The sequence below is a fragment of the Pungitius pungitius genome, chromosome 15, assembly GCF_949316345.1.
Source record: "Pungitius pungitius chromosome 15, fPunPun2.1, whole genome shotgun sequence".
Taxonomy (NCBI): Eukaryota; Metazoa; Chordata; class Actinopteri; order Perciformes; family Gasterosteidae; genus Pungitius; species Pungitius pungitius.
In genome coordinates, this window is record NC_084914.1 from 1,340,140 (window position 1) to 1,365,647 (window position 25,508).

A 25,508-nucleotide genomic window follows, 5' to 3' on the forward strand; every position below is an offset into this window, starting at 1 on the left:
CTCTACCAATCACACAGCCGAAGCATCATCATGTTAAGGAGGAGGAACCAGCATCTGACTGGCTGCTTGAATCACATGGTCTGGGATCTGAAGGCTTTTGGGGTCGGTAAATACTCTTTTTGTAAGGATATATATATATATATATAATAATCTCCTTATAGCCCTGGTTGGTCCACCGAGGCTCCGCCCTCTGAGGCTCCGCCCCCGAGGCTGCTGTGCGTCACTGAGCAGGTAAACGTAGTAGAGGTGACTCGTAAAGGATCAGACTGCAGCACCGAGTCGTTCAGACTAAGTCCATCACACTGCGATCCTTAGGAGGTCATCTCCGGACACAACGCGGGGGGAGGGGGGGTCATTGGTCAGGGACATCCTGACTATCACACTGTCTCTGCAGGCGGATTAAAGTCCACTCAGAACCACCTGCAGATTAGAAACTACTGTATGTGTCACATGGTAGAGCCAAACATCTCACTTTCCTCATGACAAATAAGAATGGATTAAATCAGGGATTCCCAAAGTGTGGTGCGCGCACCCCTGGGGGTGCGTGAGCTGCGACCAGGGGGTGCGCGAGAGGAAAAATGTAATGGCGGTCCCTTACATTTTTTTAAAGCAAAATTGGAGGAGTTGCAGAAAAGCCGTTGCAGTTTAATTCATGCATTGAAAGACGCATTACGGGCTTCAAATCCGCTCAGTTACACAGTAGGGAGAAAGGGGCTGCCGCACACAATTGCCGAAGACTTGTGTTTGCCAGCGGCAAAAGAAATGGTGGAGTGTATGATTGGAGAGAAAGAAGCAAAAAAGTTGGACATGATTCCTGTGTCCAATAACACTGTGTCGCACCGCATTGATGCTGTCTGAAGACATCCTGGCTGTACGTACGTACCTCTCTCTCTCTCTCTCTCTCTCTGCAGGCTGAGCGACTTTTGCACTAACCGTGCTTTTTGTTACTGAGCCTGTGTTGATCTTGGTATTGTCATGCGTGTTATGGTTATTTGCGCATGTTTAAACATGTGTCTTTATATGACGATAAAACAGTTATCAAGTTTTGTTGCGTTTTTTTTAAAGTGTGAATTGGGGGTGCGCCAACCCGGTTGGGACATGGAAGGGGGTGCGCAGGAAAAAAAGTTTGGGAACCGCTGGATTAAATGATCCAAAGCAACATGAGCGGGTTTTGTTTCGGAGTTTGCTTAAAAGTAGAAGAACTAAACGATGGATAAATGTAAACAACATAAATGCACATCGTCACCAAATGTAAAGGGTCGATCCCTCAAAGGAACAATCATATCTGATGAGAGACCGTCTTATGAAAATCAGAGTATCAATTTATATAATTGTGAATGATATAATTGATTATGCACTCAGGAGGAGCCTGAGTATCAATGGACACGAGGGGCCCGTCTGTCAAAGCATTAGCATACCAGCATTAGCGCCAATCGGATCTGCGACCAGAACCCAACCAGACTATTGAAAACAAACTGCTACGTAATCAGTAAAAGAATAATTGGATAAATGATAACGGATCACTAGTTCTGAACCCGGCTGTGTCCCCCCCCCCCCTCCTTTGAGTGACCACAAAAAACAAGCTAGCTAGCATAAGCTAACTGGACGGTCTTTATGTGCCGGGATATTTTTGGAACATTGGACGATTGATGCTAAACTATTGTTTTAGCTTAGCTTAGCTTAGCTTAGCTTAGCTTAGGTTAGCTTAGCTTAGCCGACTCCTCTCACGCAAAAGACATGTGTGACGGGCGGGAGAAGGGCGAGTGGAGTTCGGAGAGCGAGAAGAGACGGCGTGAGCTGGAGAAGTGACGGATTAACTCGTACTTCAGAGCCAGGAGGCCATGTGGGGACGAGGATCCATACTGCAGCGAGAACTGAAGCGTCTTCACCCTCCGGACGCCGATCGAGGGGAGATTATAGCGGCGTTAGCGCGTTGGCGCTACAGCGTCACCGCGGGGATGGAAACACTAATCATGTGGGGCCAAAGCAAATGGATTATCTAGTTCCTATAGTAACAATGCTAATGAGAATGCTAATGGTAGCATCGGGAGCTGACATTTACGAATGACGGTTCGGCCCAATGACCCAATGTTTCCTGTGAAGACGACGGTTTATTTAGAAAATACTGCCTTTGACCAAAAAGAAACCCCTTAGGAATTCCCTTCTGTAGGATGTCGGAGCCGCTGTATGAGGTCGGGCGGATTAGCGGCGTCGGGACGGCGTGTGAGATCCTGGGGGGAGCGGCTCCCGACATTTAAACATTTAGCAGCTTTTCTCCAGCAGACATCAGAAGAGCTGCTCCCTGTTTGGTGGCCTGGATTCTTCTGTCTTCTGAGGGGAACACACACACGCACATGTCCCTTTGAGGTCAGAAACGCTGTGACAGCGCCGTGCATCATGGGAGCCGGCGGGCGCACAGCGAGGCGTGAAAGAGGGAAAGGCGGGATGCGGGGTCTGCTTCCTCGTCTCCTGTGACTTCCGTCCCGGCCTCCACCACGAAAGACAGATAACGGCCTCGGAACACCACAAGCGGTGATTAATGGCGGCTCATCACAGCCGCCGCTTACAGGTGATTTATGACGAATCGTGTGGCACGACTCGCCGTTAAAGCACCAACAATCATCACCTTCAGCCCCAACGCTAGAATCCTCCTGCTTGTTAAATGCTTTGAAAGGAGAGGAGGGACCGGTGAGCTTCAGAGGACTTCCACACGATGCACAACGCCCCCCCCCGGGTTCTCCAGCCTCCGAGGACGTGGTCCACCAGGAGGTCAATTCCCCCCTCGTCCTCCGGCCTTCACTTCCTCTCCGCCTGACCGACGTGGGACAACATTCTACCTCGAAAACCGCTGATGCTGAAAACGAAATGGGACGAACGAGGGGGGGGGGGGGGGGGGGGGGGGGGGTGGGGCTGCCGAGGGAGAAGTTGAGCTCAACATAAAGGACGCTTCAAAGCCTTTGATGTGCACGGAGACAATCGCTGGAATGGCGGCGCTGACAGACTGTCACTGAGCCAGAAAGCAGGAGACGCCACTCGCCAGGGACGGAAATACGAATGAACAATTCTGAAAAACAGGCTTGGAGCGGGGGGGGGGGGGGGGGGGGGTCTCATGGACTCAGGAGGTCGGGCAGAGTTCACCGTCAAGCGCTCGGCTGCAGGAACCAAAACCACCGCACAGGCTTCCCTGCTGGGGAATATGCATTCAGATATATGAAATAAATGGGTTTGTATTTGATTAACTTCACAAACAAGATGAATTCTACTTGTTTGATTAATTGACTTATACAATATAGCCCTGAAAGCATGCATTATCCTGCACCACCCCCCCTCCCCCCCTATGCATATGGCACGCACTGTCACATCAGAAATGAAGCCACCAAAGGAGGCCCAGAGTCTAACATGCAGCAGCTCCCTCCAGCTCGCGCCTCCTTCGTGATGTTCCAGGAGATGATGGATGTCGAACCGGCGCTATGTCGACCCAGAGGTCTCCCCTCCCCTACTATTATCACGACCATTATGAGGACACATGTGGGTGGAGGTGTGGGGAGGCCAAGCAGATACCTCTGTGTGAATAAACCCTGGAGCAGATCCTGCAGAGCCGCACTGACCTGCAGGTCTGTTTTCATATGTTCTAGCTTCAGATTAGAGCCGGAGGAGGAGGTTCTTCCACGTATGGGATCCAATCGACTTAACAGAAACTAACTCTGTCACAAGCTCTCTTACCAACTTACAGAGATCCGCCCTCTTCCCCCCCCGGAGAGGTCGTGGAGGAGTAAGCCTCCTTCCCTCGGATCCGTCTCTCTGATGAGATCAGCCCCAGGTGTGTCTCTTCACACACCTGATCCCCTGCTGGGGGAGGGGGCGGAGCTCTGTGAGTGTGTTGACACATGTGACAAGTTCAAAGTGACAGGAAGTCATCACCTCATGTTGTGTTTATCAAAAGCAAAAAAAGGAACAAACCCCAAACGTTCTTTTGGTTTGTGTTGGTTTATAATACATTAACATGTGGAATCATCTGGTGAACATGATGGAGGTCTTCCAGAACTCACGTGGAAGATTCATCAATAATGAAAATAATGATTCGAGATCCGAGGAAAACTCACCATCATCTGCATAGAAAGCTCTGACTCTTACAGCCAGAATAGTTCCTGCTGCACAAGGAACGCAGAACACCAAAGGACCCAGAAGCCCCGAGTCAGCAGCAGAAGACACGCAGTTCGGACTAATCAATAAGTTCACTGCTGCTTCCAGTCAAAGGTCAATCCGAGAAGCACAGAAAGTCGACCTTCTCTAGCATGAACATCACAGCATTATAATTAACGTGCTCGGGCTAATTAGCTTCACGCTGTTGTATGTGAGCATAAATAATAACAAAAGACTCAATGCTTCAAAGAATGGATTAAGTAAAAGAGAACCCCCCCCCCCCATGTATGAAGAAGAAAAGCCTAAATTGCTAGTCAAAGGCACAGGGATGAAGACGGGATGAAGAGGACGAGTTAATGCTGCCACACGTTGCCGCGGTAACGCCATCCCTCCGCCTTCACTCCCAGGTAGAGAAAAGATAAAAGGGGGCAAATGACAGGCGAGACAACTGAGGAGATCACAGAGGAACCCACTTCATCCTGCCAGATCACATCATCTCACTCGGCTCACTTTGGGCTCAAATGTCTCTGATGCGACATTTTAACGCCTCACTTCTACCAGAACAGAAGAGCGGTTTGATCCCCACCCCCCCCCCCCCCCCCTCCCCCACCAGTGGGACTCACGTTCTGCTTCCCCACGATGTTGTCGAAGGGCAGCTCCGGGCTCCAGGACGCCTCGTTGAAGGTGGTGCTGCTGGCCCGGTGGTCGGCCGAGCTGGCCGAGTCCTTCATGATGTCCTCGGGCAGGCTGAGCGTGCTCTCCTCCGGCTGCTTGATCAGGAAGGTCTCGATGTTGTGGCGGCGGAGGAAGTCGTTGCGGTCCTTGCCGTGGCCCTCCTCCACCTCGTAGTCGCCGTTCAGGCAGTCCAGGGCGGCTTTGGAGATGTGAATCCTCCTGGAACGGTTTACACGGGCACATTTTAAAATGCTGCTTTAAAGCTGCCAAATATTCTGGCCACTAGGGGGCAGAAGAACTCTGAGCTGACTGGCTCATTATCGCCTTGGAAAGGTGGCATGTTAAGGGTTAGGCCTTGACCTCCATACTACCAGCGAGGCATTGATGGACTTGTGATACCTTACATCCTAAACACCTGCTTCCTGTCTGGCCCCTTTGCTGCACATCGATCTCACCAACGTTTCCTTTCTCTAAAGGTCCAAGTGTGAAGGAGTCCTCACCCTGGGATCCCTCCTGACTCCAGCTTGTTGGCGATGTCCACGTCCCAGGACCAGACGTCAAACTGCCACTTGCGGAGTCCCAGGACGCCGCAGAGCACGGAGCCGGAGTGGATCCCGATGCGCATGTCGATGTCGTGTTTCGTGCGTGATCTCACATATCTGGAAGAAAGGAGGTCGGATTCTTAGAGCCTGACTCTAACGCAGCGGATGAATCTACTTGTTCATTCATTCATGCTGGAAACAAAGAGGCGGGAAACATTTCCCAGGATTTTCACACTCGTCACTGAATCGTTGCAGATTCTTTGTCAAAGCAGAAGGAAGCTGATGAAAGTCCGTCACGCCTCGTGGCCTCAGGACAAAACAACAAAACAACAAAACAACGCCGACTCCGAGGTGAAAGGCATCCTGGGAGTTTGTGACCGGTGCTCAAAGTCCATCGACAGACAAAGCGCGGCTGGCCACGACCACGATGAAGATGATGATGATGAGGAAACGAAATTGACTCAGCGTGGAAGTTCGTCACCTCCCTGTGGAGGTCAGAGGTCAGGGGTCAAAGGTCAGCCCCGTGACCCGCGCCGAGGAGGCACCAGGCGCTATTGACCCGTTTACGCTTTAGCAACGGGTCGCTCTTTTTGTGCCGCTGTGGTCATGCCTGACGGCGTCCCGTGACCCGACCCCCGGCTCCGGAGGACCCCCCCCCCCGGCCCCTCAGAGCCAGGACCTGTTAGCAGAAGCCTGGAGAAACATCTGCACTGATGTCATAGTGCTTTGGAATGGAATGATATTACTAGATTAGATTATATTACATGATTCTTCTCCTCCGTTACACTCGGCGCCACCACATCGACCCGCTGACCTGCAGGAGGAGCCACTTATTCAACATCTGGATCACCCCCCCCAGGACACCACCCTCCGACGTGAAGGGGAGGTGGAGCAGGATCTGACCCGAGCGCTGCGCTCCAGGTGTGGATGAGTGAGGTCACGCCTCACCTCCTGCTGCTCAACGTGCGCGTATCGACACGAACACGCGTTACACAACACGAGGGTCAGATGATGCCGCACTCATCATCTACGTCACCCTGTGGAGCAGCAGACTAAGTGGTCGCCTGTAAGCAGCTCAACATATTGACTTAATAGTGTACACTACAAATCTCACAGCTTACCCACCACTAATCCCCCTCCCCCCGGACACCAGTCCTCTCCTCCTCCCCCAGCGCCACGCTGCCAGCGATGCAGCGGGACCGAAGCACGCCGAAGCAGATAACCACCCCCCCCCCCTCCCCCTCGGTGCTTCAGCAGTCCCCGTAGAGCTGAACCTCCATCAGTGGTGTGGCCTGTGAGATGTGTCGCGTGACGGCGAGGAGCGCCAAAAGACGGATCTGTTGAAAAGCAAGTGTACGGCGCCGCGTCGCTGTGACGCAGGGGGCGGTACCTGATGGTCTTGATCATGCTCAGGCCCATCTCCACGCAGCAGTGGGCGTGGTCCTGGCGCGGCTCGGGCAGACCCGACACGCAGTAGTAGCAGTCCCCCAGGATCTTAATCCGCAGGCAGTGGTTCTCCTGCAACACAGCGGTTACAGCGTTACCAGGGCGACCTGATGGACTGTCGTGCATCTGACCTCCCGTCCCCCCCCCTCGAGAGGCGGGTTACACGAAGTGTACGGAAACAAAACAGATACTGGAAAGTTAAAAGAACACGAGGTTGTGTCCATTTATGAAATAAGAAATAAATCATGTAATAATCACAATAATTCACAGCAACAACTCGAAGGTTCAGAAGTTCTCTTTGTGATATCAGCTGATATCTGACATGAATAAACGAGTCACTCACGTGAGCGAGGCGGTCGAAGCGAGCGAAGAGTTCGTTGAGCATCCTCACGAGCTCCTGAGCCGACAGCGTGGTGGACAGGTTGGTGAAGCCTTTGACATCTGCGAAAAGAATGCTGAATAAAACAGGGAAATGTCACTTTAATGTCCAGGTCACTTCTTCACAAGCATCCAAACACGACATGAAGGAAGGACTGATGAACGACATGTTTTACACACTGACCAGTTTGTTTCTATTGAAGCATGAGAAGCACAAAGGGCGAGTAAGGGTCCCTCTGAGGGGGGGGTATAAACTCACCTGACATTCTCGTAGCGGTGGATGTAGATCCTGTGGAACTGATGCTGGAGGTGTTCGTCCTCTACATTTGTCATGTCGTTGATCATTTCTAAAACTACAAAACGAGGCAGGACTGACAGCACCAGTCTCTCCTGTGGGGGGGGGGGGGGGGACACAATGTCATTACTACTGTGGAATTCTATATAATACACACAATAATCACTAATATGAGGTTTTTTTGTTAAATGCAGTAAAACTAAAGTGAGAATCCCAGATTAAGACGACGAGGGATTAAATGTTGAGTCCAACACGCAAACACGATCCTGTAAAAGACATGAGGACATAATGAGAAGCCTCCTCCAAAGCCAAAGACCAGATGCAGCAGAAGCACACAGGGACGGGGGGACGGGGGGACGGGGGACACGGGGGGGACACGGGGAGTTCTTCAATCGGAGAACGTTGTGGACGCAGACATCAACCCGTGAAGCGAGGCCTGTCCTTGTGTCCCTGTGTCCTGAGTCTGGAGGACATTAAGACCTCCGACTGGTCCTCCTGGACGGGGGGGCGGGGGGGGGATAAAGTGAGGAAGGTCTCCAGCTCAGAATGTCCTCAGAATGTCCTCGTTCTGTTGCCCAGGACTTATGTGGCTTTATGCAGATTACAAGTTTCTCCAGAAATCCTGTGAGGGATGTGCACATCACGTGCACGGCCCCAGCTGGACTCCTGCTCCTCCACCTCCCTCCACCAGCTGTTGGAGAGGAGCGGAGGCCACGTGACACGGACCAGGTACCAGCCCATGGCCTCCTGCAGGGTTCTGATGTCTGAACCCGTTTTAGACGTGAAGATACCTTTCACGCTGTGATGTGTTAAAGGTCATGTGATGTTTCACCTCTGGCCTCTGACCTTTCAGAACATGACAGTCATTGCATTTCTGGAGAGTTTAACATATCTGTGTCTTCATGAGAGTCATGTCAATAAAGAACCTTCTCTTGATCCATTTAGAATCTGCATCGTTTGTGCATGAATTAACTTTACATTTCACTGAAAGATTTGAACAGTTTGGAGAGAAACAGAAAATAAACATGAATTAATCACCATTAATCAAGATGAATACATTTGAAAACATGTGATTGACAGCCCTAATGTATTTATGTAACATGTGATATGGTTATTGTCATGTTATACAGGCTGTAGTGTTTCCTGCAACCTTCTGTGAACTCAGTGAAACCACATGAGGACTGGAGGGGGGGCAGGGGGGGGGAGAGGGGGGGGGGGGGGGGTGCTCCTCTGCACTTTGTTTCATACACAAACTTCTTTTCCATCCCTTGAGGGGAGCGTTTGTTTATTGGAACATTTGTGGGTTCCTTCACTTCTCTCTCACACACACACACACACCCACACACACACACACACACACACACACACACACACACACACACACACAGACACACACACACACTCATGCACCACAGGAAACAGTCTGAACTGCTGATTAAAATCAAGTCTGATTAGACAAATAGTGCTGGAACAACTTCATGAGTCATAATTCAAATACTTTCTGGACGACGTGATGCAATCAATGAACAGGAAGTGACCATATTTGGACAGAGGAAGAGGGACGTAGAGACGCTGTATACGTGTCTGATAGACACCTGTCAATCAGCGTGTAGCCCCGCCCTGAAGCATCCTCTGCTTTATGGTCTGTTCCCTTCATGTTGCCTTCCATCTTCACACTGTCCTCAGTGAGCTGTCACGGTTTGGCTTCGCTTCCTGTTTTAGTTTGAAGTTTCATGTCTCTTGTGGTCCTGGGTTAACTTCACTTCCTGCCTTGTCTTGTGATTGCGTGATTGTCTCCACCTGTGTCCAATCACCTGCACCTCCCTTGTGTATTTAAGCCCTGTGTGCCTGTTGTCCCCTGTCGCGTCATTGTCTATATGTCCCTCGTCGTTGGAGCACGTTATGAGTTTTGATAATAAAGAGCACTGTGGATCGAGAAACTCTGCGCCTGAGTCCTCCCTGTACTCTGCACCAGCCGCGAGTACGTGACAGAATGACGCGACCTAAGGAGGACTCAGCAGAGTTTTGGAGCGGTCAGGGCCCCGACTATTTGGACGTGGGAAGTCCATTCTGGCAGCGCAAGACGGACGTTGTTCTCGGGCCCAGAGCCTACAGGAAGATGTGCCTCGAGCTTCGAGACCTCCTCAATCCGAGGAAAGGGAGCCCGGGAGAGGAGGAGACCACGAACCCCCCGGTCCCGGCTCCTGTCCCGGGCCCCAGAGTCTCGTCTCCGCCCGTTCCTGCGCCGAGACGCCCGTCAGCGCCTGCGCCGAGACGCCCGTCAGCGCCCGTTCCTGCCCCGAGACGCCCGTCAGCGCCCGTTCCTGCGCCGAGACGCCCGTCAGCGCCCGTTCCTGCCCCGAGAACCACGCTCCCGGCCCCGCGGCGCCTGACCATGACCCCCCCTTCCCACCCTCTGGGGACCGTCTGGAATCCGGTCCTTGGAGGGGGATTGGGGTCAGGGCTCAGCCCGGTGATCCTCGCCACGACGACGCCGCAGCCGCACAGCTCGGCGCCCCCCGCCACGACGACGCCGCAGCCGCACAGCTCGGCGCCCCCCGCCACGACGACGCCGGAGCCGCACAGCTCGGCGCCCCCCGCCACGACGACGCCGGAGCCGCACAGCTCGGCGCCCCCCGCCACGACGACGCCGGAGCCGCACAGCCCGGCGCCCCCCGCCACGACGACGCCGGAGCCGCACCGCCCGGCGCCCCCCGCCACGCCGACGCCGGAGCCGCACAGCTCGGTGCCCCCCGCCACGACGACGCTGTAGCGGTCGGCCCCCCGAGACCCTGAGGTCCGGCGGTCATCCCGGCCGGAGGGACCCGACCCCGTGCCGCTGACCCTTGGAGTCCCCTGGGCGGCTGGGGGTTGTTGGGTTCCCCGCCCTCCCTCCCTTGTCTGTTTTTCTAGGTTCCACCCTCCTTTAGGACCGTCTGGAATCCGGTCCTTAAGGGGGGGGTTCTGTCACGGTTTGGCTTCGCTTCCTGTTTTAGTTTGAAGTTTCATGTCTCTTGTGGTCCTGGGTTAACTTCACTTCCTGCCTTGTCTTGTGATTGCGTGATTGTCTCCACCTGTGTCCAATCACCTGCACCTCCCTTGTGTATTTAAGCCCTGTGTGCCTGTTGTCCCCTGTCGCGTCATTGTCTATATGTCCCTCGTCGTTGGAGCACGTTATGAGTTTTGATAATAAAGAGCACTGTGGATCGAGAAACTCTGCGCCTGAGTCCTCCCTGTACTCTGCACCAGCCGCGAGTACGTGACAGAATGACGCGACCTAAGGAGGACTCAGCAGAGTTTTGGAGCGGTCAGGGCCCCGACTATTTGGACGTGGGAAGTCCATTCTGGCAGCGCAAGACGGACGTTGTTCTCGGGCCCAGAGCCTACAGGAAGATGTGCCTCGAGCTTCGAGACCTCCTCAATCCGAGGAAAGGGAGCCCGGGAGAGGAGGAGACCACGAACCCCCCGGTCCCGGCTCCTGTCCCGGGCCCCAGAGTCTCGTCTCCGCCCGTTCCTGCGCCGAGACGCCCGTCAGCGCCTGCGCCGAGACGCCCGTCAGCGCCCGTTCCTGCCCCGAGACGCCCGTCAGCGCCCGTTCCTGCGCCGAGACGCCCGTCAGCGCCCGTTCCTGCCCCGAGAACCACGCTCCCGGCCCCGCGGCGCCTGACCATGACCCCCCCTTCCCACCCTCTGGGGACCGTCTGGAATCCGGTCCTTGGAGGGGGATTGGGGTCAGGGCTCAGCCCGGTGATCCTCGCCACGACGACGCCGCAGCCGCACAGCTCGGCGCCCCCCGCCACGACGACGCCGCAGCCGCACAGCTCGGCGCCCCCCGCCACGACGACGCCGGAGCCGCACAGCTCGGCGCCCCCCGCCACGACGACGCCGGAGCCGCACAGCTCGGCGCCCCCCGCCACGACGACGCCGGAGCCGCACAGCCCGGCGCCCCCCGCCACGACGACGCCGGAGCCGCACCGCCCGGCGCCCCCCGCCACGCCGACGCCGGAGCCGCACAGCTCGGTGCCCCCCGCCACGACGACGCCGTAGCGGTCGGCCCCCCGAGACCCTGAGGTCCGGCGGTCATCCCGGCCGGAGGGACCCGACCCCGTGCCGCTGACCCTTGGAGTCCCCTGGGCGGCTGGGGGTTGTTGGGTTCCCCGCCCTCCCTCCCTTGTCTGTTTTTCTAGGTTCCACCCTCCTTTAGGACCGTCTGGAATCCGGTCCTTAAGGGGGGGGTTCTGTCACGGTTTGGCTTCGCTTCCTGTTTTAGTTTGAAGTTTCATGTCTCTTGTGGTCCTGGGTTAACTTCACTTCCTGCCTTGTCTTGTGATTGCGTGATTGTCTCCACCTGTGTCCAATCACCTGCACCTCCCTTGTGTATTTAAGCCCTGTGTGCCTGTTGTCCCCTGTCGCGTCATTGTCTATATGTCCCTCGTCGTTGGAGCACGTTATGAGTTTTGATAATAAAGAGCACTGTGGATCGAGAAACTCTGCGCCTGAGTCCTCCCTGTACTCTGCACCAGCCGCGAGTACGTGACATGAGCCTTTGAGTCTATTGGACCACACCAACCATCTTCATACTTGATCATCACTACATTAAATACTAAATACGTTTGGGGGACCCGCCCGCTGGGTGACATCAGGTTAAAGATACAAACTGACTGATGTCACTCTGAATTAAAAAATGCTTCCTAAATCTTGATAAACTCATTTGAGGAATCACTAAAACATGAGAGTGTCCATCACTTGACCTTTAATGATTGACGCTTGTTCAGCTGTTGTTTGTAGGAGTGGAGCGGCGGTGCCCCCCCCCCCCCCCCCCCCCCCCCGCTGCATCGCTCCGCAGGGCGTTTGGGTGGAGAGTCGCTGAAAGAAGTGCAGATCCATCCGTCTCTCACACAGGAGTCTTTCATTGAACTCGCTCGGTTGTTTTTCATCCCTCAAACTGTTCATGACTTTTTTAGGCATTTTGAATCTCCGGTCTTCAAAGCCCCAAAACTGTGTAACGGTGGTATTTCACTGCAAAAGAAAGGGTCTTATTGGGTTTGTGCTTCTTTTTCTTGAGCATGACACGTATTTATATCTGACACTGAGGTCAACAGAGTAACAGAGTAACGTGTTGATGCTACACACCGTGAATAATTTATAGTAGTAGTGCATATATTTACAATATGACTGATGTCCCTGAACATCTGTTCTAAATATGCGGATTTTTAGGTCAAAACTGCATCGTTTTCATTGTTTCTGATGTCAGTTGGGTATTTTTTGCAGGGTGGACGGTGAACGGAGGGGGTGGGGGGGGGTGGGGGGGGGGTGTTTGCTCCACTGGACACGAGAGCCTGCGGACTCAGTGTCACTCTGACAGTCATTAGCGCTGCTTGATTTTAGCCGGAGCTCCTCCAGCAGCTCGCTGCCGATTCCATCTTTGTATCTCAGCTGGATGTTTCATGGCAGCATCTGGTTGACCCAGATGTATCATCTGTGCTCCTCCATTCAACCATTTGTCTTATTTTAAATAAAACAACACTATTCATCTCGGTTTGCTTTTTGGTAAAAGATGGTGGTTTGGATTTAAAGGAGAAGGTTAGATATGTGCTCAACTAGAAGAGGTTGCGAGTCCATGTTTGACCCAAACAAGCTAGCGTGGCCTTCAGGGTAGTGGTTACGGTCTTATTACTACATTCTCTGAGAGCTTCTGGACCTGTAAAAAGGTCCCGTGTATGTACACGTGTAACGACGTTACTTGAGTGTCCAGATGACCTACTCAGTACGACAGTTGATCTGGATCAGCAACGGATTCAACATGTTGGAAATAGGAGAAATGGGAGTTATATAAATTAACCGGCTAGCATGGCTAACATTTGAGCTTGTACACCTTCATGTAACGCTGGGCCACATCAACGTCTCAGTGTGGCCTCCGAGTCCCCCTGATGAATGTAAGTCCAGTTTTCTCTGGTTTTTAGCTCCGTCTTTGGTCTCCACCCGCTATCTGTCTCTTCAGCGGCTAAATGCTGCTCCGCGGCCACCGGCCACAGCGTCCAGCTGAGTCCGTCTGCCCAGCTGCTCGTGTTCAGCGGGTTAATCAGAGGCTGTTGGATGGAAACAGCTGCTGCCCGAGACTCAGAGAATGATCCACGCCTGGAGAGCTGCGGAGCATGACACCAAAAACAGCTGATGTCACAAGGCTCTGTGGAGATGACAGGAACCGCAGGGTCTCTGTGGAGGTCTCCCCCCCCCCCCCACATCTGTTTTAACTTTTACATTTTTGATAAAAGGAGCTTCAGACTCTGCAGATTTCGTCTCAGTTTCCTTCCACGTCCAGCCTCCCTATCGGTCACACCGCGAGGACACAAACCCGTTGGTGTCACATCAAGGCGGCCCGCTCGGGGGGGGGCCGCGGCGCCATCTCGCTGCATTGCAAGCCTCCCGGAGCGCATCGGAGCCAGAACCCTTCCAGGAAACCCAACGCCCTAAAAGCTTCTGCGAGCTCGACCCTCCACTCCGCTGAGTAAACACAGCTCTGTGTGACTCAGAGTGCGTTTTGTTTCTATTTGAGGATACGAGTGTGTGCGTGTGGACCTCTCTGATGCACAGCGTGCATGACAGCAGCAGATCGATGCAGCGTCCACGTTATTCTCCTCTCGGTGGGCTCATCAGAACAGCCGCTGAGATTCAGTCCCGAGTGCTGAAATCCGTCAATAGCTTCGCTCCTCTTAGCAAAGTGTCCTCACACTCAATCACTGAATAACAGGAAGCGAAAAACACCTGTTGTGCTCCCAAGGTCACTTTGAGGTCACGGTTGAGCAGACTGCAAAAATAGCTTAAACTGTCAAATCTGTATAGGCGTCTCTTTGACTTTGTGTTAGTGTCTCTTTGACCTTGTGTTAGTGTCTCTTTGACCTTGTGTTAGTGTCTCTTTGACCTTGTGTTAGTGTCTCTTTCACCTTGTTTTAGCGTCTCTTTGACCTTGTGTTAGTGTCTCTTTGACCTTGTGTTAGTGTCTCTTTGACCTTGTGTTAGTGTCTCTTTCACCTTGTTTTAGCGTCTCTTTGACCTTGTGTTAGTGTCTCTTTGACCTTGTGTTAGTGTCTCTTTCACCTTGTGTTAGTGTCTCTTTGACCTTGTGTTAGTGTCTCTTTCACCTTGTTTTAGCGTCTCTTTGACCTTGTGTTAGTGTCTCTTTGACCTTGTGTTAGTGTCTCTTTGACCTTGTGTTAGTGTCTCTTTCACCTTGTTTTAGTGTCTCTTTGACCTTGTGTTAGTGTCTCTTTGACCTTGTGTTAGTGTCTCTTTGACCTTGTGTTAGTGTCTCTTTCACCTTGTTTTAGCGTCTCTTTGACCTTGTTTTAGCGTCTCTTTGACCTTGTGTTAGCATCTGTTTGACCTTGTGTGAGCGTCTCTTTGACCTTGACTCACCTGTCTCTGGTTCTCCGTCTCCAGGCGCAGCCGGGCCTCGATGCAGCGCCGCGTCTCCAGGAAGGCCTGGCGCTGAGCGCGGTCCGACAGGTAGCTGATGAAAATCCCGGCGGTGTTCATGCACATGAACAGCACAGCCTGAGCCGCGACCTGAAACACACATTTAGAGAGGTTTCATCAACGCTCACGTGCCAGAATTCCCCAAAAGCACAAACATCTCAACACATTTGTGTCTCTGGTTTTCATTTTCACTTTCATATGAAAGTCCTGCATCTCCATGAAGAACAACCATCACTAGAAGTAAAGAGAACTCAAACATGTATTCAAAGCAGAATGACACCGTTAGAATGAACAATCAATTAAAGTCTTCATCTTAATGTTGGGTGTTATATATAGAGATCTTTAAGATATATATATTTAAGATCTCTGCTCACTTCTGTGATTTATGGTCACATGACTGTTGATCTCATATGAACCAACAGCCCCTTATAGTTTTACTCGAGCGGTTTATTATTTATGAGACTTCAAATTACAAGGTTTTTTAATGAAATATCACACTTTGATTTGATATTTGTGTTTGCTCCTTTTCATGCTTTGATGATCTGACTGACTTCCTGTTAGCAGAAGCAGCCTCTTCAAGTCCATCGTCACGGCTCTTTAAGAGCTGCACGAAAATCCAAAGAGACGCGTTGCGTTCAATGTTTTGGATGGAAATATCATCGGAAACGTTCCCCCAGCGTGAAGTGTTCAGAACCACATTGTTTATCAATTCTTACCGGGGTGTGTGTGTGTGTGTGTGTGTGTGTGCAGAGTAAATAGAAACCCAGACAAGTCTGGACAGGTCGTGAGCATCTGCCTCCGTCCCCATCGTCTCTGTGTCTCCATTGTCCCCATCGTCTCTGTGTCTCCATTGTCTCTGTATCTCTGTGTCTCTGCGTCTCCATCAAAGGTCAGCGAGGACACACTGATCGGAGGACTCGGTACCTGCTGGCGGCCGATAAGACATCAATCAATAAGTCATGAATGATTGCATGTCGTGAGGTTTTTCCGTGTATGTCCCGTGACATTTGGACATTTGGTTCCTGGGTCCTGGTCTTCTGGGTCCTGGTCTTCTGGGTCCTGGTCTTCTACAGCACACGGTCAATAACAAGAGCGGTCTATGGCCCGACGCCCCGTTATCATTGGTAAACAACAACAACAGCGTTCTGACGGGACTGCCCCCCCCCCCCCCCTCAGGGAGAGGAGGTGGCCATGTTGGTCTCGGGGGGGGCAGCCGTACGGCGTCTGTATCTCTCAGTTCACTCCCGAGTTGAAGGACATTAAACGCTTCGGTGCTTCTTCAGGGCTCCTTGTGCTGAGAGCTCATTTCAGGAGGAGGTAATTGAGCGGGAAGTGAGGGGGGGGGGAGGGGGGGTGGAATTAACTAAAGAAATAAGCAGCTTCAGGGTCTAATAATGAATTGATTAGTGTGTTTTTTGTCGTCAGTCGACGCGTTACAATAACATTGTTTAATATATTTCTTATTAATAAGAGTTTAAAAATGCACTTTCTTTTTGTTTAGTCGTTTTATTACGTGTTTTATTACTGCAGCAACAGATTGTGACGCTGCGTGTTTCCTTCTTCTCCTGCAACACAAACACACCTTCATGTGTCAAATCAAGGACCCTGTGAGGCTGTCAGAGGTCCTGGTGATTCCGATTCAGAGGCAGAAATAACGCGTTTAAATCTTATAAAAACATCACGGCGGGGGCCTTTAAGGTTGTGATTATTTCAGTCAAAGTGTGGAGGTGGTCATTAATTCAGTGGCTTAAAGAAACCTCATGTTAGCCTTAAAGAAATCACCCACATTCAGGAGTGAAACATGTGTGGGAGTGTTGCTTCACGCCTCAAACACACACACACACACACACACACACACACACACACACACACACACACACACACACACACACACACACACACACACACACACTCATCCCCTGAGGCTCTTTGCTGTCTCGGACGGAGCCTCGTGGTGTGTTACTGTGAATCGCTCCCATCACCACTGATTTAATTTCACCCCCCAAAAGGCCTCTGCTCCTCCCACGGAGACTAACAGTAGGAACCCCACAAGCAGCTAACGCAGCTAACGTAGCTAACATAGCCAACGTAGCTATCGCCGCTATCGCATTTTTGGGGGGGCTCTGCATGAAGGGCGCCGCATGGAGACATTTCCCCTCATTAAAGAGATGCTCGTGATGTGGACGTTTCTAACGAGGCCTCATTAAGAGACACGCAGCGCAGCTAACTAACAGCTACATGGGAAATAATGAGGCTGAGGTTAATAATAGTATTCATTAGCGGGATGTTTTCAATTTGAATCAAGGGGTTGAGGAGACATATTGGGAGTGACATGGAAAATGAGCGCACACGCGTGCGTCCTCCTGGCCCGACTCCGTGTGAGTGGACGGCTTCAGGAGACGGGTGGGGTGATCGGCGAGGAACGCGGCCAAGGATCAGATGCCCCGCATGAATATTTCACGGCGACGGCTCGCCTCCCCCCGGGGCGACGACTCGCTTACATCTGGTTCGCGGGAAAGCATTCACACAACCATATTTGTGCCCTAAAAGCCGTCCTGAAAGGTTTGACCTTCTCCTGCTGTCACGGCAGGTCGGGAAACAATCACCAGATACAATCCGTAGGGTGTCGTGTTCAGGTTGGTTGTCTAAACTGTTCCTTCTGAACGAGGATGAATAGAATCCACACTGAGTGCGTGTTGCAGCTCGGGTGTGATGTGCTGTCGGGTGTTTTATCCACGGTGGTCAAGAGGCTCTTCAAAGAGAACTCGACAGGTATTATAGACGCGATACCGTAACATCTCGTATAAATAATGAAGGATGTTAGTCACTTTCCACAATCTGCCTCCACATGGATCATAATCTACTAAATGAACATCATGCTGTGTGGAAGAAGACTTGAGACCATGAATCATGTTCACAATGTTTACTGAGGGGGGGAAAACCACAAAAGGTTTCTCTGTTGTTCTCGAGGAAAGAGGTTTCTATTTGAAGGACCTGGAACCCTCGAGACTTTCCTTCCAAACCCTTCCAGGACCAGAGCATGTTGGAAATGATTTGGGCTAACGTTTTGAAATTAACTGGACAGTATATTGTAAAAACGTTTAAAAATCCCCCTGTAGCTAAAAATGTCCCAGTTCCGATTCCTCCCTGTGACACATCGGATGATTCCTCAACATCAGAAGTTCTACTCCAGCACTTTTTATCCTTTGATTCCGCACAATCAGTGCTCCCAATACGACTCCCTTGGCATGTGACCTACATGCAACTCGTTACCATGACGACACGTGATGTCATCCGGCTTTTCTTTCTCAAGTCACCGTCAGCGAGAACGAGTGCGAGCGAAGGGAGGTGTCGCGGAAATTGGTGGAATTAAGTCTCCCAACCGGGTTTTTTCTACCTCCAGCGGTGTCAAATGTGGTAAATCAGGGTATTTGGGACCTGTGCGGAGGATCTCGGTGCCGCCGGCTGATTGGCATTCGCATCCCAAACACCTTCCCGTGGCAGCCTGCGAGCAGCTCGCGTTGGCGCCTCCAGGATCACGGCTCCTCGGGTGTGAACCGGTCTGACGGCTCGGAGGATGTTTGTGTTACAGCCGCTGGCGTCGAAACGCCATGAAAGCTGAGATGTTCCTCAATATGTTTACGAGGCGTGATCATCTATTCGTAGGGCAGCTTGGATGCTCATCAGCAGGAGGAAGCCTTAGTCCTGATCCTCTATGGGAGACAGTCTCACTTTAGTCCTGATCCTCTATGGGAGACAGTCTCACTTTAGTCCTGATCCTCTATGGGAGACAGTCTCACTTTAGTCCTGATCCTCTATGGGACACAGTCTCACTTTAGTCCTGATCCTTTATGGGAGACAGTCTCACTTTAGTCCTGATCATCTATGGGAGACAGTCTCACTTTAGTCCTGATCCTTTATGGGAGACAGTCTCACTTTAGTCCTGATCATCTATGGGAGACAGTCTCACTTTAGTCCTGATCCTCTATGGGAGACAGTCTCACTTTAGTCCTGATCCTCCATAGTTCCTAAAACACGATGACCCTGTAGGACGTCCTCCTCATGACGGAGCACCTTAAAGGCTCACAGACGTCACAAAGGATTGTGGGTCAGAATAATCCAGAAGAGCATGCGAGGACATCCTGGTCTTAAACAGTCTGGTAGAGGTAGCGCAGGTGTTGATCTCCACTCAATGGCCTACTAACCCCCACTCCCCCAACGTCTCCATGTCTACGAGTCACTAAAGGTCCTCTGAACAGAGGGAGGCCCAAGCATTGAGCTAACAGCGCTGGTTTGATAACAGCGACCTCTCACCCCTGACTCGAGGTGTGACAGCAGCTCCAACATGTGTCCCCCCCCCCCTCCTCCCGACCCCCCCCCCCCCCCCCCCCTCCGGTAGCCTCGGGCCAAGCTCGTCCTGTGACATTTCCCCACAGCTCTCCACGTGGCTCCATGGGAGATACGTCTTGTTCTCCCCCAGAGGAACTGGCTCCTCTGCGTCTCCTTCGGGGGGGAAGTGGGGGGGGGGGGGGCTGATTTATGGATCATCTGCTGCTGAGATGCTGGACGCTTGCTTCTAGAAGACTGTTGTTCTGATGCCACAATCAGAAAGGCCTCTGACGTCCAACAACAACATCACACCTAGTGGTCGGCGGGGGCGGGTGGGGGGGGGGGGGGGGGGGGGGCTACTTCCCACCAGATGGTGGACTAACGCAGTCACTCTCTGTAGGCGTCAATTCTCCTAAAAAATCCCCCGGGCCACGTGGAAGAAATCCCTTCACCTCCACCGACGCACACACAGGTTACACAGGTCAGTCTTTGTGGGACAAGTTAAAAAAAAAGGGAACCAGAAGGAGCTGTTCCCCAAAAGGAGTTCCTCTCCTGCTCCCCCCCCCGCCCCCCCGCCCCAGAGCCCGCAGTGTGATTCCTCCACATTTCAAGCAGATAACGGTAATCCGGAAGTAATCTGATTAAAAGCCGACCCCGGAGGAGAGCGGTGGGCGCTCTGAATAGATCGCAGCCGGGAGGTAATCCCGAGCAAAATCACCCTCGACGTGGAGAATAAGCCGAAAATCACCCTCAATTTAAGCCCCGAAACCTCGCTCAATGTCTGAGGCCCAATCGGGAGCGAATGTCGCGTTTCAGGCGCCTTGTTTTAATCTGTGGGGCCAACAGCGAGGAGAGGGCAGCCTTTAAAGGTATATCTTTATTACAGCAACGTAAACCTAAAACTCAGAGAGATTACCTCATGAAAAGTTACTTTAGTTCCTCCAAAAGTGAGCAACAGGTGTCCATGGATGCTCGTTATGTGTATGCAGCCCTTTCAAAGTAAAGGTCCCCAAACTCAGCCGGGTTAAATGATCCTGCTCAATGTATATTTTAAAACGGCATCATGTAATTAATTATGAGTATGCTCTTGTACTCTCAAATGCAACTAATGGTTTTTATCTTTTAATGGTTTTTTAAAATAAATTAATTTTTTTCAATGAATTATCCCCAAATGATTTTGTTTGCCCAATAACCAAAGAGCATTAAATATTCAAGAGACCCCCCCCAGCAGAGCAGAAACCTTATTCTCCATCCTCTGACCGAAGAAGGTACGACTACATTCCATGAATAGTTTATTTATTGATTAACTGAACTTGTTTGTTCCTGTCTGACGAGAACTTTATTATGAAGTCGCCTGTCGTGACTCACGAGGTGCAGATTGTTTACTCTTTACGTGACTCAGCCGTGTTCCGTTCTCACACACACACACACACACACGCACACACGCACGCACACACACACTCACACACACACACTCTGTCCTGAGGCACCTCTCCACACCTGAAAGGCCTGATTACGTTTCAAACCAAACGCTCCATCAGAAGCTCTTTAATCACGACGACGTTTCGCTGAAAAAAAAAACAACAAAAAGTCACAAAATGGAATCCGTCGGTTTTGTTTGCAGAGACACAAGGTTTTTTTAACGTGTCGCTCAGGAGGTAAACAATGAGGACGAAAAGACGATTAAGACCCTGGAGACATCCGTGTGAATAGGAAGTTAAAACTGTTTATCTCTTAGATTAAAATATGGCTGTCACTAGATTTTTAAATATTAATTAATTAATTACACATTTTGAATGTAATCTTAATGGCGATTAATGATTGTTTTTGTTGTTGTTACAATGTTGCTTTTAATGAATGTTGTAGCTTAGGCTAGCAGCTAGCTTAGCCTAGCAGCTAGCTTAGCCTAGCGGTGCTTTAAGCGCTCCGTTTGCACTCGTCCACCTTCCGTTTGACAGGTGGAGGATCTCCTCTGCTTACCTGCAGCTAGCACCCGACAACTTAAGAAGTAGAGAAAGTTCACCATGTTCCAATATTTAGTTGAGTTAATCTTGGCCACTTGCATAGATTAATGGGTTTATGTTGACAGCCCTAATTAAAAATAATCTGGTAAACCTGAAGGTCGGACCAACGCGTTTCAGTGTCATGAGGTGACATTTAAATATAAAACAAGGAATAAGCTTCTGTGACAGGAAGGAGGCGCTGAAATGAAACCACGCGAGGCGTCATTTAACCAAACCTTTCACCTTAAATGAAACCAGCCGGACCCAGAACCCAAAGGAAGAACCCCCCCCCGGTGAGGTTTGTGACTGCTAAATCCAGCTTTCAATCGTGTGAAAACGGGTCTCCACTTTCAGTGAAATGATTTGAACTGATTGTCAAACATTTAAATATGTTTTTGTATGTTTCAGAAGTCTTAAAATAGCTCTTTGCAGGCGTCACAGAGTTTACAGGACGGAGCATTTCATACGTATTACAGTACATGAGGAGAAGCCACGAGCTGAATGTCACATGGAGATGTTCCCTGGACCATCGACACAAGAAGCACTCCGGATAATGACAGGTAAAAGATCAATATTTGGCAGATTCACACAAACTGAATTAAAATATCTGAAGGAAGCTTTTATGAAACTGCAGGATATTTCAAAGACCCGTTTGTCCACTTTCCCCTTTGTTTGTGTGATTAAGTTTTAATAACACCTGCTGATTTCCAAATGGATGACAGCAGTCGGTCCGTGAGAGAAGATGAAAGACGCTAAAAGCTTTCACGTCTGGAGCAGTTTTTTTGGGGACGCTTTGGAGGTCACGGAGCAAAATGTCACAAAGACCCCGCATTAAATATTAAGAGCGGCTGAGTGCCGTGTCTGGTAACGGTAGGAGAGCCCCGGATCAACCGCGTGAGATGGAGGAGGGAGGGGGGAGATGGAGGAGGGAGGGGGGAGATGGAGGAGGGAGTCACTTCTTCTTCTCTGCCTCACATGATGTTTTCTCTCGCAGAGGAAGAAAGAAGCTGCCGTCCCTTTAAAGGTCACCATTACTCGGGGAGCAGAGAGAAGGTTCTCAGTGACGCAGCCTTCCTGGTTCCTAAGGAGCAGAGAGGAGTGTGACTCACCGGATGGAGCACCGACCCCCCCCCCCCCTCCTCCCCCCTCCAATACGTCTACGCTCTGTCCTTCTGCAGAGACGTCTTTTACTTTGTGCAGCCACAAAGGTCCGTTTAACAACATGCAACACGATGACTTCATAAGTGAGGGCCGTGATTTAAGGAGCCCCCCCCCCCCCCCCTCCAGAAGATCTACCCGCGTGATAGTTGTTTTACTTGTTGTTGCGCTCCAGCATGAACCCTCAGTGGAATGTGAGCTGAGTGCAACACGAGGTCTTACAGCGAAGGCAGCTGCAGCCCAAAAGGTTCTGACAAAGGTTCCTCTCCGCTTCCCGGCGCCTTCAATGCACCATTCAGCAAACGGGAGAAGCAGTCATCTGCTTTTTAAAAAGACTAGAACAACAAATAGGAAATGATTGAATATTACGTCGGCTGAGAAGACTTATTTCAAAAGACTCCTTTAACTCTTAATGATGACTCCTCCTCTGTGAAGGATGCACTCGGAAATGTGGCAGAAGAAATGCGCCAACAGCAACACAACAAACACACTTTGCCCCCAACACACACACGCTGCAGCAACATGGCCGACATCATGGATGAGGTTAAAGGTCACCGTCACAGTGGCAACGCAACGACACAGTGAGTGAGGATGGAACCAGGATGCATCTACACACACAGACACAACACAAAGGCCAGAGAGACCACATCAGATGTTTATATGACAACAAAGCCTGTTTGTGTGTGTGTTTGTATGTGTTTGCGTGTGTGTTTATTGTGAGGAGATCTTCCTTGTGCCCCCCCCCCCAGCCCCCCCTCTATCTGCTCGGTGCAGCCGGCGCTCCAGGTAAGCTGAGTTTGACCTTGAGAAGGAGCTGCAGGAGCCTGAAGGACGAGTGACGGGTGGGTGTGAAGCTCGCGCTGTGTGTGTGTGTGTGTGTGTGAGGGGGGGGGGGGGGGGGGGGGGAGTTTGGGGGGGGTGCACTGAGGAAGATACGGGCGACACCAGAACACACACAGCATCCATCACAGGCCAGAAGCAGCTGGTGGTTCAGGGAGGACGTGGTCGTACTGGTGTGAGGGCTTTAAGGGGGGGGGGGGGGCGCCTCGAACATTTCATGGTGGGTACAAGCAAAGTGAATGAGCCATAAACCACCTTCATATCTCGTATTCACGAACCACTTTGTTCCCTCGACACAAACCTTCAAGTCGTGAAAGTAGAGAAACAAAGGTTGAATGTCCAGAGAGAAGATTTGCCTTCAGGATGTTTCCCTTCAAACAAACATTCAGAGCCGCACTAATAACCACGACCACTGGCTTCCAATGTGAAGTATTATTCTAATGTCATCTTTATGTGTCTCCTCAAAACAACTGAATCCCTGAACGCACCCTGAACGCATCATAAAACAGCCGTTAGCGTTCCGTTAGCCGTTAGCGCTGCAGCTATCGTCGACCACAGAGGATATTTGAGGATATTTTTTTTTTTACTTTTTCTAATCAACATGTAGTCACCATGTTCTTCACATGGCCACCATGCAAGAGTCCAGGATCTTTCATTCCCCAGCGAGCCCTGTCTTCCTAAACCCCCGGAGTGCAGCATGAGCTGCCCTAATCCACCCCCCCCCCCCCCCCCCCCCACCACCACCGCACACTCCATCAAGCGGCACGCAACCGGCCTCGCGTGTCACCGCAGCAACGAAGACAGAATGTGTCAGTCGCTGCTGTCAGAGCATTTATCAGATCAACTAATACCAATAATCCCCCCCCCCCCCACACCACAGGGCTGGAATTTAGAATAAGCACACGAACCACAACGGATCAACGTCGAGTGGAAGCTGATTTATCACTCGTAGACATTTGAGTGCATCATTTTCATTGTTCCCACGGTCCTTAAACACACCGCGAGACACCTGCACTTCGGTGGGAAAAAGTCCCCAAAAAGAAGCTCCCAATTGTGATTTTTGATCAGTGACATTTCATTCTACAGGTGTAAACCCCTTTATGTAAGATAATGTTACCAGAGACACAAAACCAAAGGTGCACTTTAACTTGAGCTTGTCCCCTGTGTGGCGTCGACGTGGCACGCGGCACGCGGCACATGGCACATGGCACGTGGCACGTGGCACGTGGCAGCGCTGCTGCACGGCCTTCGGGTTACGAGGCTCACGGAGGCCTCACCGAGCGTCGAGAGGGAAGGAAAAGCTTTCAGCTGAGTCACCGTCACATGTCAGCGGTTTTTATTGATCCGGGTAAACAAGTCATAAAAACCAAGTCGTCACTCAGCGCTACGCGGCGCCGCCCGCGACCTTCGACCTTTCCTCTGAGAGGCCGCGGGGACGAATCAGGGAAAGCTAGAAAATCCTCTGTTCATCCCATATTTAATATTTATTCTCACATGTATATCTGTGTGTGTGTGTGTGTGTGTGTGTGTGTGTGTGTGTGTGTGTGTGTGTGTGTGCGTGTGTGTGTGTGTGTGTGTATGTTGGACAGCTCCCGGTGCTGAACGCTCAGCGGCCCAAACTGGACTTTTTTCATCACCCGGGTGTGAGGAGCAGTGAGGAGCACCAGCCGATAAACGGAAGGTCGGATCAATAAACTGACCTCAGTTTGGATTTCTATGATCGGAAAAAATTGATATGAGACATGAGTCTGAGGAGGAATGTGAAAAAAAGAGTTTCAGTAAACGGGATCCAGAGAGTCTGCTGGAGAACACGGACCAGGAGAAACCCACCGAGGAGACGCAAGACCAAAGAGCACAGGAGAGAGGAGGGAGAATTAGGGGGAGGCACAGGAAGGAGGAAGAGGAGGTCAGGGTAAGAGAATTAGGAGGAGGTACAGGGTAAGCAAGGAGGAAGAGGAAGAGGAGGTCATCAGCAGGGAAGAAACGGGATGAAGCTGGAAATTGAGAAAGAGAGGAAGCGAGTGGATTTGGGATTCCCAAAGGAGATAACAGATTAAAAGTTTAAGGCAGAGGATGAAAGAGGTGCAATTAAGAGACAGAGGGGGGGGGGCAGTTAGGGAAGGAGAGGAGGACTGAATAGAAATCAAGAAAGCAGGAGATGAGAAGAGAGAGGAGGGAGAGAGATAAAAGGGGGAAGAACGATGGAGAGGTCACAAGGAAAGG

General features: G+C 51.3%; 1 protein-coding gene across 3 annotated transcripts in view; it reads right to left on the reverse strand.

Moving 5' to 3' along the window:
* Positions 1 to 25,508, reverse strand: part of adcy8 (adenylate cyclase 8 (brain)) — a 40,438-nt gene that overhangs the window by 13,204 nt on the left and 1,726 nt on the right. For all 3 annotated transcript variants that reach the window (XM_037457899.2, XM_037457898.2, XM_037457897.2), the window contains exons 2-7: positions 14,896 to 15,045; positions 7,444 to 7,574; positions 7,150 to 7,261; positions 6,751 to 6,878; positions 5,319 to 5,477; positions 4,767 to 5,037 (exon numbers count right to left, since the gene is read on the reverse strand). In XM_037457899.2, coding sequence (XP_037313796.2) covers positions 4,767 to 5,037; positions 5,319 to 5,477; positions 6,751 to 6,878; positions 7,150 to 7,261; positions 7,444 to 7,574; positions 14,896 to 15,045 — 951 coding nt within the window. The remainder of the gene's footprint in view (positions 1 to 4,766; positions 5,038 to 5,318; positions 5,478 to 6,750; positions 6,879 to 7,149; positions 7,262 to 7,443; positions 7,575 to 14,895; positions 15,046 to 25,508) is intronic.